An 18,389-nucleotide genomic window follows, 5' to 3' on the forward strand; every position below is an offset into this window, starting at 1 on the left:
TATGTTTGAATTCCTCCTGAATTTGTTCTACTCTTTTAGTGTAAACCACTTCCATTTAGTGTAAACCCTTCAGTTTTTCTGTTTTCCTTCTAATAAATGGCCCTAACTTAACTTCTTGTACCCATTTGCTCTTGGGAAATTTCTTCTGTATTTATTTTAATATCATCAGACTTTCACAATAAGAAAGGAAAATGGTTGTAACAAAAATTATGGATAGTTTGTTAATTAGCATGCTTTCTTTTAAGCTCTCTTCTGAGTATATATGCTGGTTTCATTTTCTGTAAACTTCAGTTAGACTGATATTACCTATTACCTGGGCTTCCCAGGTGACTCAGTGGTAAAGAACCTATCTGTCAGTGCAGGAGACACAGATTCAATCTCTGGTTCAGGAAGATCCCCTGGAGAAGGAAATGGCAACCCACTCCAGTATTCTTGCCTGGGAAATCCCATGGACAGAGGAGCCTGGTGGCTCACAAAGGAGTCAGACATGACTTAGTGACTAAACAACACCAATGTTATATTTCTTTCTGATGAGTGAGTGGACAGATTAATGTTTATGGATGCTATTAAGCAAATATTTGTCCATTGTACATTTAAGCCCTGCTTTCTTACTTCATGGTTATAGTATTATGGGCCTAAAAGTGTTTCTTAGGTAGATAGCTTTTTAGGAGCCAAGCAGAGGGGATAGTGAAGGAGTTGAAAAGAGGATTTTTTTTACTGGGAACTTAGACTAAATATACTGACAGCCCTTGAATTTGTTATGAAATTGCTTTCATGTTGTGGGGTAAAATAGCCAATAGTTTTATAAGGGAAATATATCTTTTATTTTTGTGCAGATGTCTGTCCCACCAAATAGTCGTAGTCTCCTGTATCACAGTTACTAAATTGCCCCAACAGTGGCAAATCAAGGTTGTGATGAAAGTTTCAGGCAGGGTTTGTGACATATTTGGTATTCTTTTAACTTGGAATCCTGTATATGTGTGTGTGCATGCATGCACGCATGCTTGGAATCCTGTGTCTGTCTGTGTGTGTAAGAGAAGAGGGAGAAGCAGGGATACTGGGAGGTAGGGAATAAAGAGTTGCTATGATTTGTATTTTATGAGTGTGTATCTTCTAGGGCATTAGGTAAGACTGGAACAGGGAAATGTCAAGTGTGATTGCTGCAACACTTTGAAAATTCCCCAAGGAGATCTCTGCATATTTGTTCATAATTACTTTTTTGTGAGAAGATCACTAGAAAAGATGCTAGATAGGTGTTCTGTATGTTCTGGTTTCTGATTTTGTATGTTATGTTGTAGTCTCTGTTTTTTTTTTTTTTTTATTACATAATACATTTTTCTTTCCCAAAGAACCTCTGTATTACTGGCAACAGACTGAAGATGATTTGACAGTAACAATACAGCTTCCAGAAGACTGTACTAAGGAAGACATTCAAGTACAGTTTTTGCCTGATTCTGTCAACATTGTACTGAAGGGTCAGAGATTTTTGGAAGGCAATCTCTTTTCATCTATTGATCATGAAAGCAGTACATGGATAATTAAAGAAAATAATAGGTATTTTTTTTAGTTTTATTTATATTTGAAATTTTACCTTTTATTATTTTACTTTTTTCTTCTTTTTATCCTTTCTGCAGTGGTTACATCAAGGGGGAATACTACGATAGGCTCATCAATACTGCTGATTATTTTTCTTAGGATAGATTAAAAATGGAATTACTGTGTCAAAGAGCACAGTAGTAGTTAAGGTGAAAGATACTAGCTTAGTTATTGTTTGCATTATATTGTCATGCTTTTCATTACCAGCTCTGGATACAATAAGAGAGTAATAATTATAATAAATGGTTGAAAACAGCTATTTATTTGAATTTTCACAATTTAAACTTTTTAATGGAAATAATTTGTTTCTACTAACTTTTAATTTGCTAACTAGATGATGTATTCCTTTGCTTTCTTGTTCATTGTTCAGTCGCTCAGTCTTATTCACCTCTTTGCAACCCCATGGACTCCAGCATACCAGGCTTCCCTGTCCTTGGCCATCTCCCAGAGTTTGCTCATACTTATGTCCATTGAATCGGTGATGCCATCCAACCATCTCATCCTCTGTCATCCTCCTGCCTTCTGTCTTTCCCAGCATCAGGGTCTTTCTTAAGGAGTCAACTCTTCGCTTCAGGTGGCCAAAGTATTGGAGCTTCAGCATCAGTCCTTTCAAGGAATATTCAGGGTTGAGTTCCTTTAGAATTGCCTGGTTTGATATCCTTGCAGTCCAAGGGACTCTCAAGAGTCTTCTCTAACACCACAGTTTGAGAGTATCAGTTCTTTGGTGCTCAGCCTTCTTTATGGTTCAACTCTCGCATTCGTACATGACTACTGGAAAAACCATAGCTTTGACTAGATGGACCTTTGTCGGCAAAGTCACATCTCCACTTTTTAATACACTGTCTGGGTTTGTCATAGCTTTTCTTCCAAGGAGCAAGCATCTTTTAATTTCATGGCTGCAGTCACCATCTGCAGTGATTTTGGAGCCCAAGAAAATAGTCTGTCACTGTTTCCGTTGTTTCCCCATCTATTTGCTATGATGGGATCAGATGCCATGATTTCAGTTTTTTGATTGTTGAGTTTTAACACAGCTTTTTCACTCCCCTTTCACTTTCATCAAGAGGCTTTTTAGTTTCTCTTCGCTTTCTGCCAATAAGGGTGGTGTCATCTGTCTATCTGAGGTTATTGATATTTCTCTTGGCAGTCTTGATTCCAGCTTGTGCTTCATCCAGCCTGACATTTCGCATCATGTACTCTGCATTTAAGTTAAATAAACAGGTGACAATGTACATCCTGTCTTACTCCTTTCCCAGTTTTGAACCAGTCAGTTATTCTATGTCTGGTTCTAACTGTTGCTTCTTGACCCACAAACAGGTTTCTCAGAAGACAGGTAAGGTGGTCTGGTATTCACATTTCTTTAAGAATTTTCCACAGTTTGTTGTGATCCACACAGTCATAGGCTTTAGTGTAGTCAGTGAAATCAAGTGAGTCTTGATATGAATCTAAATGCCTAGAGTCTAAGAACTGTATATCTAATTCACAAAGTTTTTTAGGCTTTAAATTGAACAGATATCTTGAAATCATTTTATTAATGGAGAAATTTGGTGACTTGGTTATATTTTTTATATATGTTTAAAAAACTCTATATCCAAAAGGTTCTTTTAAAAATATTTTATATTTCCATATATTCTATTTAAATATATCTTACTAGTGTGTGCAATTTGAGGATAGCATTTTTAAATTGGCAAACCAGCTGGAACATACTGTTAAATATAAGTCATCAAGCAGTAACTCAGCCAAGATTTAGGAGAAGAGCTGGACTATATGCAAAAATAGATTCAACATTTAACACATGAACATAGACCAGTATTGTTTTTCCATGAAATTTGAGGTGCTTAATTACTATTTAATGTTACAAAAGGTAATTACAATGATGTGTGTGGTATCATTGGTTTAAAACACATGATATTTTTATATTATTCATCTCATTTTTAATAGTTAATGTTCTGACTTTGAAAGGATTTGTTAACTAACCTGTATTATGTATGGAGCTATGTATTCCTATTTGCTTGGATGGTAGGGTATGATTCTAGTTTTAAAATGTAGAAATGCATTTATGCTAAAAGAGTAACTGACTGAATATGCCAATTTACTGATGGTTCATAAATTCTTTATAAACCAAGACTGTATGAACTTGTTAACTTCTTTAGGTAGCAACTGACTAAGAACAGTATTTATACATTCTGGTCACTAGGTACAAGTTCTTTAATAGTTATTTACATATATTTTTTCAGAGAGGCAGAATAGTGCAATAGTGAAGAACATGGACTTGGAGCCAGACTGCTTTACTAGCTTGTGACCTTGGCAAGTTACTTAACTTCTCAGTGCCTTTTTTTGTTATCTGTAAAGTGGAGATGCTAATAGTATTTACTTTCTTTGTGGTGAGCCATAAATGAGTTAAAATATGTAAAATGCTTAAAATAGCACCTAGCATGTGGTAAGCATTAGGTAAGTATAAGCTGCTGTCATTGTTTTTATTATCATCATTAATCATCCTCATTTTTGAGATGAGCTTTCTCCTTAGAAAATATAACTATCTGGGCATTATTAATTGTGGTGGTAATTTTTAATGCTAATGATAGAAACTCATTATGTCAGGAAGATATATTGTATAGTCTCTTTAAAAGTAGTTTTAGAAAATTTTAAAGTGCTGTAGTTAATTCATAAGGTGATGATAATAGCCTTGAAAATAACTGATGTTAGTATGTTCTATTTGATAATTATGATAATAGTTGTTATTGTGTTCAGACAATTGTTTCCTTGCAAATTGAGTTGCAGGGCATGGGTTAGTATGACCCATATGTACCAGAGATGGCACGTGGAAAAGGTTGCTTTGCTGTGGAACAGGTGCCACCACCCACTTTTCTCTGTATTACCACAGCAGCCAGCTTACCTGGGTTCCCTTTCCTAGTCAGGAGGCACATGGGCAATTCCCTGTCCCATGTCCACAGTCTGCCCTGACTCATACCTCTCTCCCTTTCCCGCTGTATTAGTCCTTAATCTTAGAGTTCTCTTATGGGTTCTTTTTTATTGATTTAAGCTGCCTGATCTTTAGTAATCATATCATGACTACTAGTTTGGTGATAGTGAAGGTAATTGTTGGCTCCACACACAGAGAGATGCCTTTAGTTTTAGGCCCTTTCCACTTAACTTTATGTGCCCATCACTCCATCTCCATTCCCCAGTGAAATAACTCATAGATACATCTGCTTATATTTCCACTACTTAAGATTGGTAACAGTCAGCACACCTGAACTGCAAAAGTTTTTCTGAGGGTGATTTGACTCTCCCATCAGTCCAGCGGTACTTCCATATTTGTTAAGTCTACCTTATTTACTCCTGGATGATAGGTGTTCCATCATATGCAAAACTAAAATGAACTTGATTTTTGGTAAAACATTCTCGGGACACTGGAAGGGTAATTTCTGTGGAAGATTCTTCTGTTTGATATTGGTTGTATAGTTTGTGTAGCTGCTTAATGTAACAAAACTTTCCTCATTTTACACATCTAGCTTGGAGATTTCCTTGATCAAGAAGAGTGAAGGCATGACATGGCCAGAGCTAGTGGTTGGTGATAAACAAGGGGAATTTATAAGAGACTCAGCTCAGTGTGCTGCAATAGCTGAACGTTTGATGCATTTGACCTCTGATGAACTGGTAAGCAATTGCAATAGTAGTGGGACTTCACAAGGATTCAGAAGTATGTGGGGATTATACCATGTTTTTCAAACGTTATTTTGCTTTTCCTAATGTAAAAGACATTAGGTATTAGTGACTAGTGTTTGAATATCACTTGAAATTCTATTATTTATTCCTTATTCACTAACTGAATATATATGTGTGGGGGGGCATGTTTTACATACAGGGTGGTGTACATGCATATGTGTATGTATATATGTATCTCTCGGTCTCTCAATATATGTAGAGAGAAAAGGAAATATATAATTGATCATTGAATAATGCAGGGATTAGGGAGCCCACCCTGTACACTCAAAAATCTGAGTTTAACTTTATAGTTGGTCTTCTATATCTGCTGATCCACATCCTCAGATTCAACCAGTTGCATATTATGTATTTCTGTAGTGTGTATTTTAAGTTCAGTTCAGTCACTCCATCATATCCAGCTTTTTGCGACCCCATAGACTGCAGCATGCCAAGCTTCCCTGTCCATCACCAGCTCCTGGAGCTTGCTCAAACTCATGTCCATTGAGTCAACCATCTCATCCTCTGTCGTCCCCTTCTCCTCCTGCCTTCAGTCTTTTAAGTAGACCCTTCCAGTTCAAACCCATGTTGTTGAGGTGTCAACTATATCTGCCTATATATCTGTATTCTCCTTTAGAAGAATTGACTGACCAATGCTGATAGGGACAAAATTTTGATTTTATACCCTACTTCGCTAATAATCTATTTGTAATCATTGACATTTTTTGGGTGATCTTAAAATATCACAAGGGGTGTGTATACATACACACTACATATAACTATGGTTTTTTGTTGAATATGTTCCTCCTCTGATAACATTTAAGATAATGCTAAGAATTTGAACAAATACAGCAATACACCAGAACTTCAGTTATCTTCATTTACCAGATCTTACATCAGCACATTTAAAATGTCTAACTTATTGCCATCTGGAATTATAGCAATGCAGAGGGTTGTATAAAGAAGTATTTATACTGTACAGTTGGTTGCATCCTGAGATAGAAAAGAAAGATTAGAATATTGAAAGTAAATGTCTCGGATGAAAGAAAACATGACCAAAATGGAGAAACCATGTTTCACTTTTTCCAGCATAATGGAAAATTTCAAGAATCACTGGAATTCTATGTATGACTACAGAACTTTGATTTCATAGCCTTGTTATAAGTCATGCAGACTGCATTTCTCTATGCTCATTCATTTAGCAAGTATTTATTGTTATAGGGTTCTGAAGATATAATTATAGAGACAGTAATGGAGGTTTATTGTGAGATTGTAGATAATTGCTGCTAACTGCCTTTTAAACTTGATGATTTCAAATGAATGTTGTTAAATAAATGACTAAGGTATTTATGCCTGAATACTAGTGAATTTGTTAGTTTTAAAATAACAGAATTTTGTCATCTCTAACTGAAGGCAGTTTTTTTTCCAAATCTTTTTACCTTTTCTTGCCTTACTGCATTGATTAGAACCTTTAATCTACAGTAAAATAAAATTACTCTCTTTTACATACTGCTGGTTTGGTTTACTGGTATTATTGAAGAGCTTTACATCTCTGTGAGGAATACTGGGGTCTATAGTTTTTGTTTTGTTTTTTTACTTTTTGTATGTGGATAATGCTGAGTTCATAAAATGAGTAGGGAAGTGTTTCTGTCTTCTGTTTCTGGAAGAGATTGTAGACTTGGCATTATATCTTCTTTAATGTTCGATGGAAGTTGCTAGTGAAACTGTCTGGAGTTTTCTTTTTTTGAAGGTTTTAAACCATAAATTTAAGTTGTTTAGTAGATATTTTGGGCATTTATTTCAGTTGACTTTATTTTTCTTCTTTTTTTTTAGTTTCCAGTTTCGTTCATTTCTGTTATGACATTTATTACTTTCTCTTTGCTTGCTTTGGATTTATTTTGCTTTTTTTTTTGAAGGTGAAAGCTTAGATTTTTTTTTGCCTTCCTTTTTTAATGAAAACATTTAATGCTCTACACTTCCTTCTAAATACTACATTAGCTGTATCCTCCAAATTTTCTGCCTGTTTTCTTAATCCCATTAGTGATTGATTTGATTTGTTGCTGGCTTTAAGTTTTTTGCCTAGCTGGTTTATTCTTTGTCTGTTCTTAAACCTAGGGCAAAACTTTTCACATATCTTAGCTAAAAGTGTGGAATGTTTACCAGGTTTCTCCTCCTGTGTAGGCCCTGATTTCTAATTTGTGTCTCCAAGTACTTTGACAATTATCAAAATTAAGCTTTTTAGCCTTTTATCCACTGCTTTCCCTTGTCTTTTTCAGCTCAGCTTGAAATAGCAGATAGCTTGAGGAAAACAGCATGGAGTCTTGGGTTTTCTTTGCTTTCTCTTTTCTCTGTAATCTTGTCTTTTTCAGTACTGGCTGCCTCAATAGTCCTTAGCTTTTACTTTTTTGCCCTCTTATTTCTAGTGTTGGTTACTCCAGTTCTTGAGACCCCATGGACTGTAGCCCACTGAGCTACTCTGTCCATGGAATTCACCAGGCAAGAATACTGGAGTGAGTTGCCATTTCCTGCTCCAGGGGATCTTCCCTTCCCAAGGATCAAACCTACATATCCCATATTGCAGGCAGATTCTTAGCTAAGCCTCTAGGGAAGCCCTATATGAGTAATTGAAAGGGGAAGGGAGGGAGAGTACTTTCTGTTCTGCTGGATGTATGTATCTTCTTGAGTCACTGTAACAGAACACATGCATGCACGCTAGGTCAACTTCAGTCATGTCCAACTCTTTGCAACCCTTTGGACTGTAGCTTGCCAGGCTCCTCTGTCCATGGGATTCTCCAGGCAAGAATACTAGAGTGGATAGCCATTAACTTCTCCAGGGATTGAACGTGGGTCTCTTATGTGTCTTGCATTGGCAGGAGGATACTTGACCACCATAGCCACCTGGAAAGCCCATGGCCCAGCTCATTGCTGGAATTACCTTCCAACCAGTCACTGTAATCATCGTTTCCTTTGATATTTAGGATGGAGCAGACAACCATAGCTCAGTCAGTTCAGTTCAGTTGCTCAGTCGTGCCCGACTCTTTGCGACCCCATGAACTGCAGCACTCCAGGCCTCCCTGTCCATCACCAACTCCAGGAGTTTACCCAAACTCACGTCCACTGAGTTGGTGATGGCATCCAACCATCTCATCCTCTGTCATCTCCTTCTCCTCCTGTCCTCAATCTTTCCCAGCATCAGGGTCTTTTCAAATGAGTCAGCTCTTTGCATCAGGTGGCCAAAGTATTGGCATTTCAGCTTCAACGTCAGTCCTTCCAATGAACAACCATAGCTAGCTGGCTCTATATTCTCAGCTGGAAATGGACAGATCTGATAATGTCTGTAACTGTCAGACATTTTGTTTCAGACCCTTGTGGGTTCTTAAATTCTGAATAACATGACTGTATTTTGGCAAACTAGGTTTGGACATTTTATCAGTTGCTATAGAATTGTATTTCTGTTACATGCATGTGAATATACAATTTATAACTTGAGTAATCCTTTTTCACTCTTTGAGAGAAAAACACCAAACGGTGATTTTTGCAGACTTCAAGTGAAACACTAAAATCAGTGATTCTATTTATCTCTGTGTTTAGCTGATTTTTAACTATACCTCTGTGTTTTTGTTTGGGTGGATATTTGTGTGTGTGTTTTAGTGTTGATTCTAGAGATTATGGTGTACGTCTTCAACTCATCACCATGTATCTTCAACTCATATCTTGAGTTCATTTAACTCATCTTGGGAACTTCATAGTATAATTCCATTCCTTCATCCTGTGTATTACTTTTGTCCTTTTATTTCTACCTTATAAACTTAATATGTTACAACTTTAGTCACTTGTCTTTTAAAGAGATTAAAAACGCAGTGTGGACAAGTCTTGCGTTGATCCCAATATTTGTCATTTCCTCTTTCACACTGTGTTTATTCAGATTTCCATCTGATGTCATTTTTTTTCCTGCTGAAGAATTTTCTTTATCATTTCCTGCATTGTAGTTCTGCTGGATAAATCCTTTCTGCTGGATAAGTCTTTTGTTTTTCTGCAGACATACATATGCAAAAATGCATGCCTTTCTTCTTTTAAAGCTATTTTTCTTAAGTGTGTAAGACACTGTTGACGGGTGTTTTACTTTTCAGACCTTCAAACATACTCCATTGTTTTCTGGCTTGTATAGTTTCTAATAAGTCAACTGTCATTTGTAACTTTGTTCCTCTATTTGTAGTATGATTTCCTCTTCTGACCACTTTAAAATTTTCTCATTATTACTAAGAGAATGATTTTATTTTTCTTATTTTCAGCAATTTCATTGTAATGTGACTTCCTGTGATATTTTTCTTAATGTTTGTTATGCTTGAGATTCTTTGACCTTCATTTTCATCAAGTTTGAAAAAAAAATTGCCATTATTTCTTCAAATTTTTTTCTATTCTTCTTGCGTCCTTCCAAATATTTACATGTTAGACCATTTGATATGGTTCCATAGGTCACTGGGGTTCTTATTTTCTGTGTCTGTTTTTAGTTTTTGTCTTCCTGTGCTTCATTTTTAGATGGACTCTTTTATCTTTTACCAGGGTTTCCCTGGTGGCTCAGGCACTAAAGAATCACCTGTAGTGTGGGAGACCTAGGTTTCATCCCTGGGTTGGGAAGATCTCCTGAAGAAGTGAATGGCCACCCACTTATTCTTGCCTGGAGAATCCCTATGGACATAGGATCCTCGCAGTCTACAGTCCATGGGATCGTAGAATCAGACACAACTGATTAACTAAGCACAGCACAGCACATATTACTATTTTAGAGAGACTATTATTGCATTTTAAGTAGACTCAGACTAACTGATTGTCTTTTCTTCTGCCATGTCTAATCAGTACCATCTATTTTGTTTTCTATTTCAGATTTTGTATTTTTATATCTAGAATTTCAGTTTAGTTCTTTTTTTATATCATCTGTATTTCTCAATGTTTTTCTTTATATCTCTGAGTATATAGAACATGTTTATAATAGCTGTTTTCATATCTTTTTCTGCTGATTCTATCAGTCTATTATTTTTGTAACTATTTTTGTTTAAGTTTTTATTGGTCCTGAGTCTGATATTTAATATTTCATTATTTCTGTAATCTCAACATCTTTAAATATGAAAAACATTAATGCTCTTATTGTTGTTTCTTTTCTGGTCCAAGAATCCAAATCCAGATAAAGATAAACCTCCTTGTAATGCTCAAGAGTTAGAAGAATGTGATATTTTCTTTGAAGAGAACTTCAGTTTATGCAGATTTGATGGCAATACATTAAAAACTACTCATGTGGTAAGTTCTTGATAATGATATTTATAAAAATTTGTGAATAGAGAGAAGTTATTCAGATGAAATGGTAAGTGATTGACTAAATACTGTTTTGCAAAGGTTGATTGGCATTTACTGTCTGTGACAAATGTCTTTGTTTCCGAAAGCAGCCATCTTTCCATACCATCACCGTAGTTAAGCAGTGTCATATGTTTGGTGCTGCTGCATAGTGATATCTTTCAGTGGTTTTTTTTCTGTGCATGTTTTTTATAGGTAGTTGTGCCTGCAGTATATGACAACTTAATACCTAACTGTTCGTCTCATTCACTGTCCTTTTGTAATATTTTTTAGATACTTAACTTTTTTTAAACTAATAGCTGGATATTATGATACTCAAAGGAATTATAAAAAGGAGCATTTCTGGATTGTACCTATGTAGAGAAGTGATGTGGAATTGCATAAGATCAGTGGGTAGAAAAAGGTGTCATTGAAGCTTATACCAAAATTACTTACTCTTAAGATTAATTTCTACATCTGCTGTGCTCTCCACCCCATCAACATATAACATGAATAACTTCTGAAAAGCACAGAGATAACATTTTGCTTACCACAGTGTAACTAACACCTGCCAAGGGTCCTGATTCTGATAGGTGCTTAAAAACATTTTTAGACTGATCTGTTGGTGACAATCATAAAAATAAAAACGGTTCCATCTTGGATCTCAAGAAATTTGCATGTACTTTTATGTCTCCTGTTCTTTTTCAGTCACTCCTCTAATTGAACAGAGTCTTGATCATATTATTTTATGCAATCTGGTTGCTGATCCAAAGCCCAGATGATCAAAGTTATTAGGTTTTCTTGGCATTTTGCTTCTTAGATGGTTTTTGTTTTTTTTTTTTTTTTAGTTCTGATATAATCCCATAGATAACTCCCTTATTGTGAGTAAAGAAGAGCCATTACACACTCTTACTGCCTTGGGTTAGATTTTAGAAAATCATTCTAAGTACGACTGATGAAAAACTCTTGAACCTTGACTAACTGTAGACTATTTATTCTTGAAGAATCTGGCCTTTCCTCCTAAACTTATAGTCTTAGGAGCTATAACTTTTAGATACTGCTTCCTGCCTAACTTTTATAGAGAAGGCACCTGATCTTAGATGTCATAAAACGTTACTATTTTAGCTTAGCTTCTCTGAGAATTTTGCTTCATTGTAGTATAGTAGTACTAAGTAGTGTTGATCAGTAGTTTAATCTTGGTCACTGAGAGGCATCTAGTTAATGATACTGCTCGCTATTTCCTTTGTTTAATGTAAGTTAAAACCAAGGACAAATAGAAGGGGACTGAAATAAAACCTTTATTACTGACAAATTAGGGTACAAATGCCCTGTCTGCTGACTAAATCCTAGAATTTAGCAAATAGCACCTAACCTTAGTCACAGGCAGTGCCAAACCAGATCTGGCTGACTCTGGTTGGGCAGAGGAAGCATCTTATTCTCTGAGGCCTCTAGCTCCCTAGAGGAAAAAGCTGATAGAGCTGAGAAGAATATACTCGGAAATTTCTTCTTACATTTACCAACCAAATGTCACTTCACTCCTTAAGGATTTATAGAAGGTGAAGTGTTATAGCTGTGGACCTTCTCAGTGTCATAGAAATATACATCAGGAGTGGGAAAGAAGTATAATACATAATAAACAGGGATAATCCTTCTAACTTTGAAAAAAAAAATTTCGATCTGTAGAACTGTATTTCATCTTTTTATTTTGCAGATCTGTTAGGCTATAGTAGGTGAGGTTTACATGAGATCAAAGATAGAGCCAGTATTAGAAACTAGATCTGTGGACTTTCAGGATGTTTCACCATAATTTTCCCTAAATACCAGGATCATAAATTATAATTTCAAGATTCTAAACCATTGCAGTCTGAATAAAATGTGTTCCCATAGAGCATGAATGATAGACTTATAAGCAGATCCTATCTTTGGAAATTTAAGAAATATATAAACAATCCCTCATTACATCACAGTTTATAGGGACAATATTTAATTAAATATTGCAGCATTTTTTACATACTTTAAATATTTAATCAAAGTTCAGTGTTAATATCTCATTTAAGTATAATAATGTATTCTTCTCCTTTGTTATAAATTAATTGACCAGATATAGATGGGTTTATTTCTGGGCTGTCTGTTTTGTTCCATTGATCTATGCATCTGTTTTTATGCCAGTACTTTACTGTTTTAATTATTATAGTTTTGCATTATAGTTTGAAGTCAAGGAGTGTGATGGTTCCAACTTTGTTCTCTTTCTCAGGATTGCTTTAGCTGTTTGGGGTTTTTGTGGTTCCATACAAATTTTAGGATTGTTTTATTTCTGTGAAAAATTCCATTGGAACTGTAGGGAGATTGCTTTGAATCTGTAGATTGCTTTGGGTAATGTGGACATATTAACATTATTAACTTTACAGTCCATGAGCACAGTTATTTATGTTTTCAGTTTGTATCACCATGTCTTACAGTTTTCAGTGTACTGGACTTTCACCTCCCTGATTAAATGTATTCCTAGGTATTTTATTCTTTTGGATACAACTGTAAATAGGGTTATGTTCTTAATTTCTCTTTCTGATAGTTCATTATTCGTGTATAGAAATGTAACAGATACCTGTATATTTTTGTATCATGCAATGTTACTGAATTTGTGTATTAGTTCTGACAGTTTTTTGGTGAAATCTGTAGTGTTTTGTAGATATAATATCATATCCTATCTGTAAAGTGACAGTTTTACTTCTTTTCAATTTGGATGTCTTTTCTTTTTCTTGCCTAATTGCTCTTCTAATACTTTGAATAGTATGTTTAATAGAAGTGACAAGAGTGGCTATCATTGTCCTTGATCTCAGAACAAAGTTTTCAACTTTTTACTATTGAGTATGATGTTAAATGGGGGCCTGTCATGTATGGCTTTTATTATGTTAGGGTAAGTTTCTTCTTGAGAGTTTTTAAATACACACACAAGAAGGGGTTTATTTCAATAAACCCTTCAGTAAAGGGACGTTGAATTTTGTCAAGTGCTTTCTGCGTCTATTGAGATGATAGTATGATTTTTATCCTTCATTTTGTTAACATAGTATATGATTGCATTTATTGATCTGTAGCTACTCAACCATCTTTGTGGCCCTGGAATAATTAAACACTTCATGTTGTATCATCCTTTTAATGTATTATTGAATTTGACTTGCTAGGCTTTTCTTGATTTTTTCATCTGTGTTCATCAGGGATATTGGTGTGTAGATACCTGTTTTGTGGTGATATTGTCTAGTTTTGGTATCAAGGTAATACTGAGCTAGCAAAATTAGTTAGGACATGTCCCCTACTCTTCCCCCTCCCCAAAAAAGAGTTTGAAAAGAACTAGTAATTCACCAGTGCAGCTACCTGGTCCTAGACTTCGGTTTGTTCAGACGTTTTGATTACTCCTTACTAGTAATTGGCCTGTTCAGATTTTCTGTTTCTTCATTATTCAGTTTTGGTAAGTTTGTTCATTTCCTCTAGGTTGTCCAATTTGTTAGCATATAATTGTTCATAAAAGTTTCTTATACTTCATTGAATGTCTGTGATATGAGTTGTCATGTCCCCTTCATTTCTGATTTCATTTCTCTTTTTCTTGGCACATCTACCTGAAGCATTGTCAATTTTGTGTATTTTTTTCAAGAAATCCATTCTTAGTTTTATTGATCTTTTCATTGTCTTTTACGTCTCTTATTTCATTTATTTTTACTTGGATTTTTTGTTTTTTTCCTTCTTTCTACTAACTTTGAACTTGGGTAATTTTTAGTTCCTTGAGATGTACAAGTTAGGTTATTTGAGATCATTCTTATTGTAGGCAGTTATTGGTATGAATTTCCCTCTCAGAACTACTTTTGCTGTGTTCCATAAGTTTTGGTGTATTGAATTCACATTGAATTTAATCTCACTTTGAATTTACACATTTGTAAATGTTTGAGTTTTCGTCTTATAGTTAATATCAAGTTTTTTGTGGTTGCAAAAGATCCTGATACTATTCTTTTGTTAAATTTATTAATTCCTGTTTTTTAGCCTAACATGATCTATCCTGTAGAATGTACCATGCATGCTTGAAAAGAATGTTTATTCTGTTGCCTTTGGGTGGAATGTTCTGTTTATATCTCTTAAGGCCATATGGTTTAATGTATCTTTTAGGGCCAATCAGATCAGATGAGATCAGTTACTCAGGCGTGTCCGACTCTTTGTGACCCCATGAATCGCAGCACGCCAGGCCTCCCTGTCCATCACCAACTCCCAGGGTTCACCCAGACTCAAGTCCATCGAGTCAGTGATGCCATCCAGCCATCTCATCCTCTGTCGTACCCTTCTCCTCCTGCCCCCAATCCCTCCCAGCATCAGAGTCTTTTCCAATGAGTCAACTCTTCGCATGAGGTGGCCAAAGTACTGGAGTTTCAGTTTTAGCATCATTCCCTCCAAAGAAATCCCAGGGCTGATCTCCTTCAGAATGGACTGGTTGGATCTCCTTGCAGTCCAAGGGACTCTCAAGAGTCTTCTCCAACACCACAGTTCAAAAGCATCAATTCTTCAGCGCTCAGCCTTCTTCACAGTCCAACTCTCACATCCATACATGACCACAGGAAAAACCATAGCCTTGATAGACAAACCTTTGTTGGCAAAGTAATGTCTCTGCTTTTGAATATGCTATCTAGGTTGGTCATAACTTTCCTTCCAAGGAGTAAGTGTCTTTTAATTTCATGGCTGAAATCACCAATAGTTCCTTATTAATTTTCTGTCTGGATAATATGTGCATTGGTGAAGGTGGCTTATTGAAGTCCCCTATTATTATTGTATTGCTGACCCTTTCTCATTTTAGGTCTGTTAATGTTTGCTTTATATAGACAAGTGTGCTCCTATGTTGGGTTCATAAATATGTCCAAAGTTTTTGTTGGATTGAGCCTTTTATTATATAATGACCTTTGTTGTGCCTTACTGTAGTCTTTGTATTAAAGTGTATTTTGTCTGATATAAGTGAGCTACCTCCACTTTGTTTTGGTTTGCCTGGAATATCTTTTTCCATCTCTTTACTTTTAATCTTCATGTTTCCTTGTATGCAGTGAGTCTCTTATAGGCAACATATAAATGGTTCAAGTTTTTTAGTTCATTCATCCACTTTTTTGATTGATGGTTTTATTTTAATCAATTTACATTTAAAGTAATTATTAATAATGTATTTTCGGTTTTGAAGTTGCTCTTTTCCTTTCTTCTTCTGTTGATTACTTCTTTTGTGATTTAATTATTTTCTCTAGTAGTATATTTAGATTCCTTTATCTTCTTTATATTTACTTGAGGTTTTTGCTTTGTGGTTACCATGAAGCTGACATAAAACAACTTATGTTTATAACACTCTATTTTAAGTTTATAACAACTTAAGTTTGAACAACTCAAGTTTGAAACTTAAGTTTAACAATTCTAAAGCTCTACAACCCCTGCACCATGTTTTGTTTCTGATCTCACAATTTACATGTTTTTATCTTGTTTGTGTATTTGTTGCTTAGTCATGTCTGACTTTTTGCGACCCCATGGACTGTAGCCTGCCAGGCTCCTCCATCCTTGGGATTTTCCAGGCAAGAATACTGGAGTGTATTGCTATTTCCTTCTACTGGGGATCTTCCCAACCCAGGGCCTGAATCTGGGCCTCCTGCATTGCAGGCATACTCTTTACTGTCTGATCCACTAAGGAAGCCCATTTATTTTGTTTATCCCTCAGCAAATTGTTGTTTCTTTATTTTTACTACTTTTGTCATACGTTCTTTATAAATTAACCCACACCCTTTACCACTTAGATTATTCAGAATTTGACTATATTCTGTACATTTGCCAGTGAGATTTATACTTTTATGGTTTTCTTTTTGCTAATTAGCTCCATTTTGTTTCAGCTTAAAGAAGTTTCATTGACATATCTTATTAGGCCGGTCTATTGGTGATGTACTGTTCCAGTTTTTGCTTGTCTGGAAAATTCTATCTCCTCCCATTCTGAATGACAGTTTTGCCAGGTAGAGTACTTTTGGCTGGAAGATTTATCCTTTCAGCACTTTGAAAGTATTGTGCTACTTCCTTCTGGCCTCCATGGTTTCTGCTGAAAAAATCTGCTTATAGTCTTATGGGGTTCCCTTGTATGTAAAAAGTTTTTCTCTTGCTCCACCTCTTTAGCTTTTGACGCATTAATTACAAGATGTCTTGTGGGTCCGACTTTGGGGTCTTCATATTTGAAACTCTATGGGCTTCCTGGGTCTGGTTATCTGTTTCCTTACCCAAATAATAGAACATCTCCACCAATCTATCTTCAAATAAGTTTTCTGTCACTTTTTCTCTCTCTTTTCCTTCTGGGGTTCCATAATGTAAAAGTTAGTCTGCTTGATGTTGTCCCTTAAGCTGTCTTCACTTTTTTCCTTTTTGCTGCTCTGATTGAGTGAGTTGAACTATCCTAAGTTTGACCTCAATGATCCTTTTGTGTCTTCTCATCTTTAGTTTATTCAGTTATTGCATTCTTCAGCTCTGTGACTTTTATTTGACACTTTCTTTTATCTTCTAAAGCTTTACTGAAGTTCTCACTTTGTTTGTTCCTACTTCTCTCAGTCTTGGTGGGCATCTTTATGACCATTATTTTGAATTCTTTTATCAGTTAAATCACTTACTGCTGTTTCATTAAGGTCTCTTTCTGAGGTTTTATCTTGTTTTTCCCTTTGAAACATATTCCTCTGTTTTTTCATTTTCCTTGACTTTCTGTGTTGGTTTCTGTCCATTAAATAAAATAGCCACCTCTCCCAGTTAAAGAAGTGGTCTTGTAAAGGAGATGAAGCTTAATTGTCTCATTCTGCCCCTAGTTCTTTGTTGCCTCTCAAACTTTGTGATTGTCCAAGCATCTTATTTTGGCTTTCAGTAGTTGAGGGTGTTGGAGAAGGCAATGGCACCCCACTCCAGTACTTTTGCCTACAAAATCCCATGGACGGAGGAGCCTGGTAGGCTGCAGTGACTTCACTTTTACTTTTCCCTTTCATGCGTTGGAGAAGGAAATGGCAACCCACTCCAGTGTTCTTGCCTGGAGAATCCCAGGAACGGGAAGCCTGGTGGGCTGCTGTCTATGGGGTTGCACAGAGTTGGACATGACTGAAGCGACGTAGCAGCTGAGGGTGTGGCAAGACCAATTAGCGTCCCAAAATGAAGGATCTCAGTCAGCACCTGAATTCAGTCTGATTGGAAGCCAGACCCTCAGACATCAGCTTTTAAAGTATGCAAATACGTACAGTCCTGTGGACTGCAGACGTAAGTCCCACTGTCCGCCAGAGCCAGATGATCTAGAGGTGTACCCTGGGCGACAGTCACAAAATTTGGGGCACCGGATGAGTGTACAAGCTCCTTTCCTAGAAATACCAGTGACCTAGAGTAAGGCAGAGGGAATGTGCAGAGATGGTGACCACTGGCCTCAGCCTCCAAAAAGCAACTCAGTAAGCGTTTACATACGTCACACGAGAAGCCTGTCGCTCCTCTGAAGCTCTATGACAGGCAGAGTCCTTTTTCACAGAAAGACTGGAGTATATCTTGCCATCTGCATTAAGCCCTGATAGTGGTAGCCAACCAGAAACTGTGTCTAATTGCTTTAGTTCCACGGTACCAGGAACACAAGCCGCACGGACTGCCAGACCCAGGCCAACAGTGAGCATCCCCTGGGCAGCAGCCACAAAACCAGGGTACAGATGGGAAAGCAGGGGCACCAGATGTGTGTGCAAGGTTCTCTCTGGGAGATA

The 18,389-nt window shown here is 36.3% G+C and overlaps 1 protein-coding gene across 2 annotated transcripts in view; it reads left to right on the plus strand.

The window, feature by feature from the left end:
• The window catches only part of NUDCD1 (NudC domain containing 1), an 80,052-nt gene that overhangs the window by 41,957 nt on the left and 19,706 nt on the right, over positions 1-18,389 (plus strand). For both annotated transcript variants that reach the window (XM_061439131.1, XM_061439130.1), the window contains 3 exons: positions 1,350-1,554; positions 5,109-5,253; positions 10,468-10,593. In XM_061439131.1, the coding sequence (XP_061295115.1) occupies positions 1,350-1,554; positions 5,109-5,253; positions 10,468-10,593 (476 nt within the window). The remainder of the gene's footprint in view (positions 1-1,349; positions 1,555-5,108; positions 5,254-10,467; positions 10,594-18,389) is intronic.

This window comes from Bos javanicus, chromosome 14 (genome assembly GCF_032452875.1).
Source record: "Bos javanicus breed banteng chromosome 14, ARS-OSU_banteng_1.0, whole genome shotgun sequence".
NCBI lineage: Eukaryota > Metazoa > Chordata > Mammalia > Artiodactyla > Bovidae > Bos > Bos javanicus.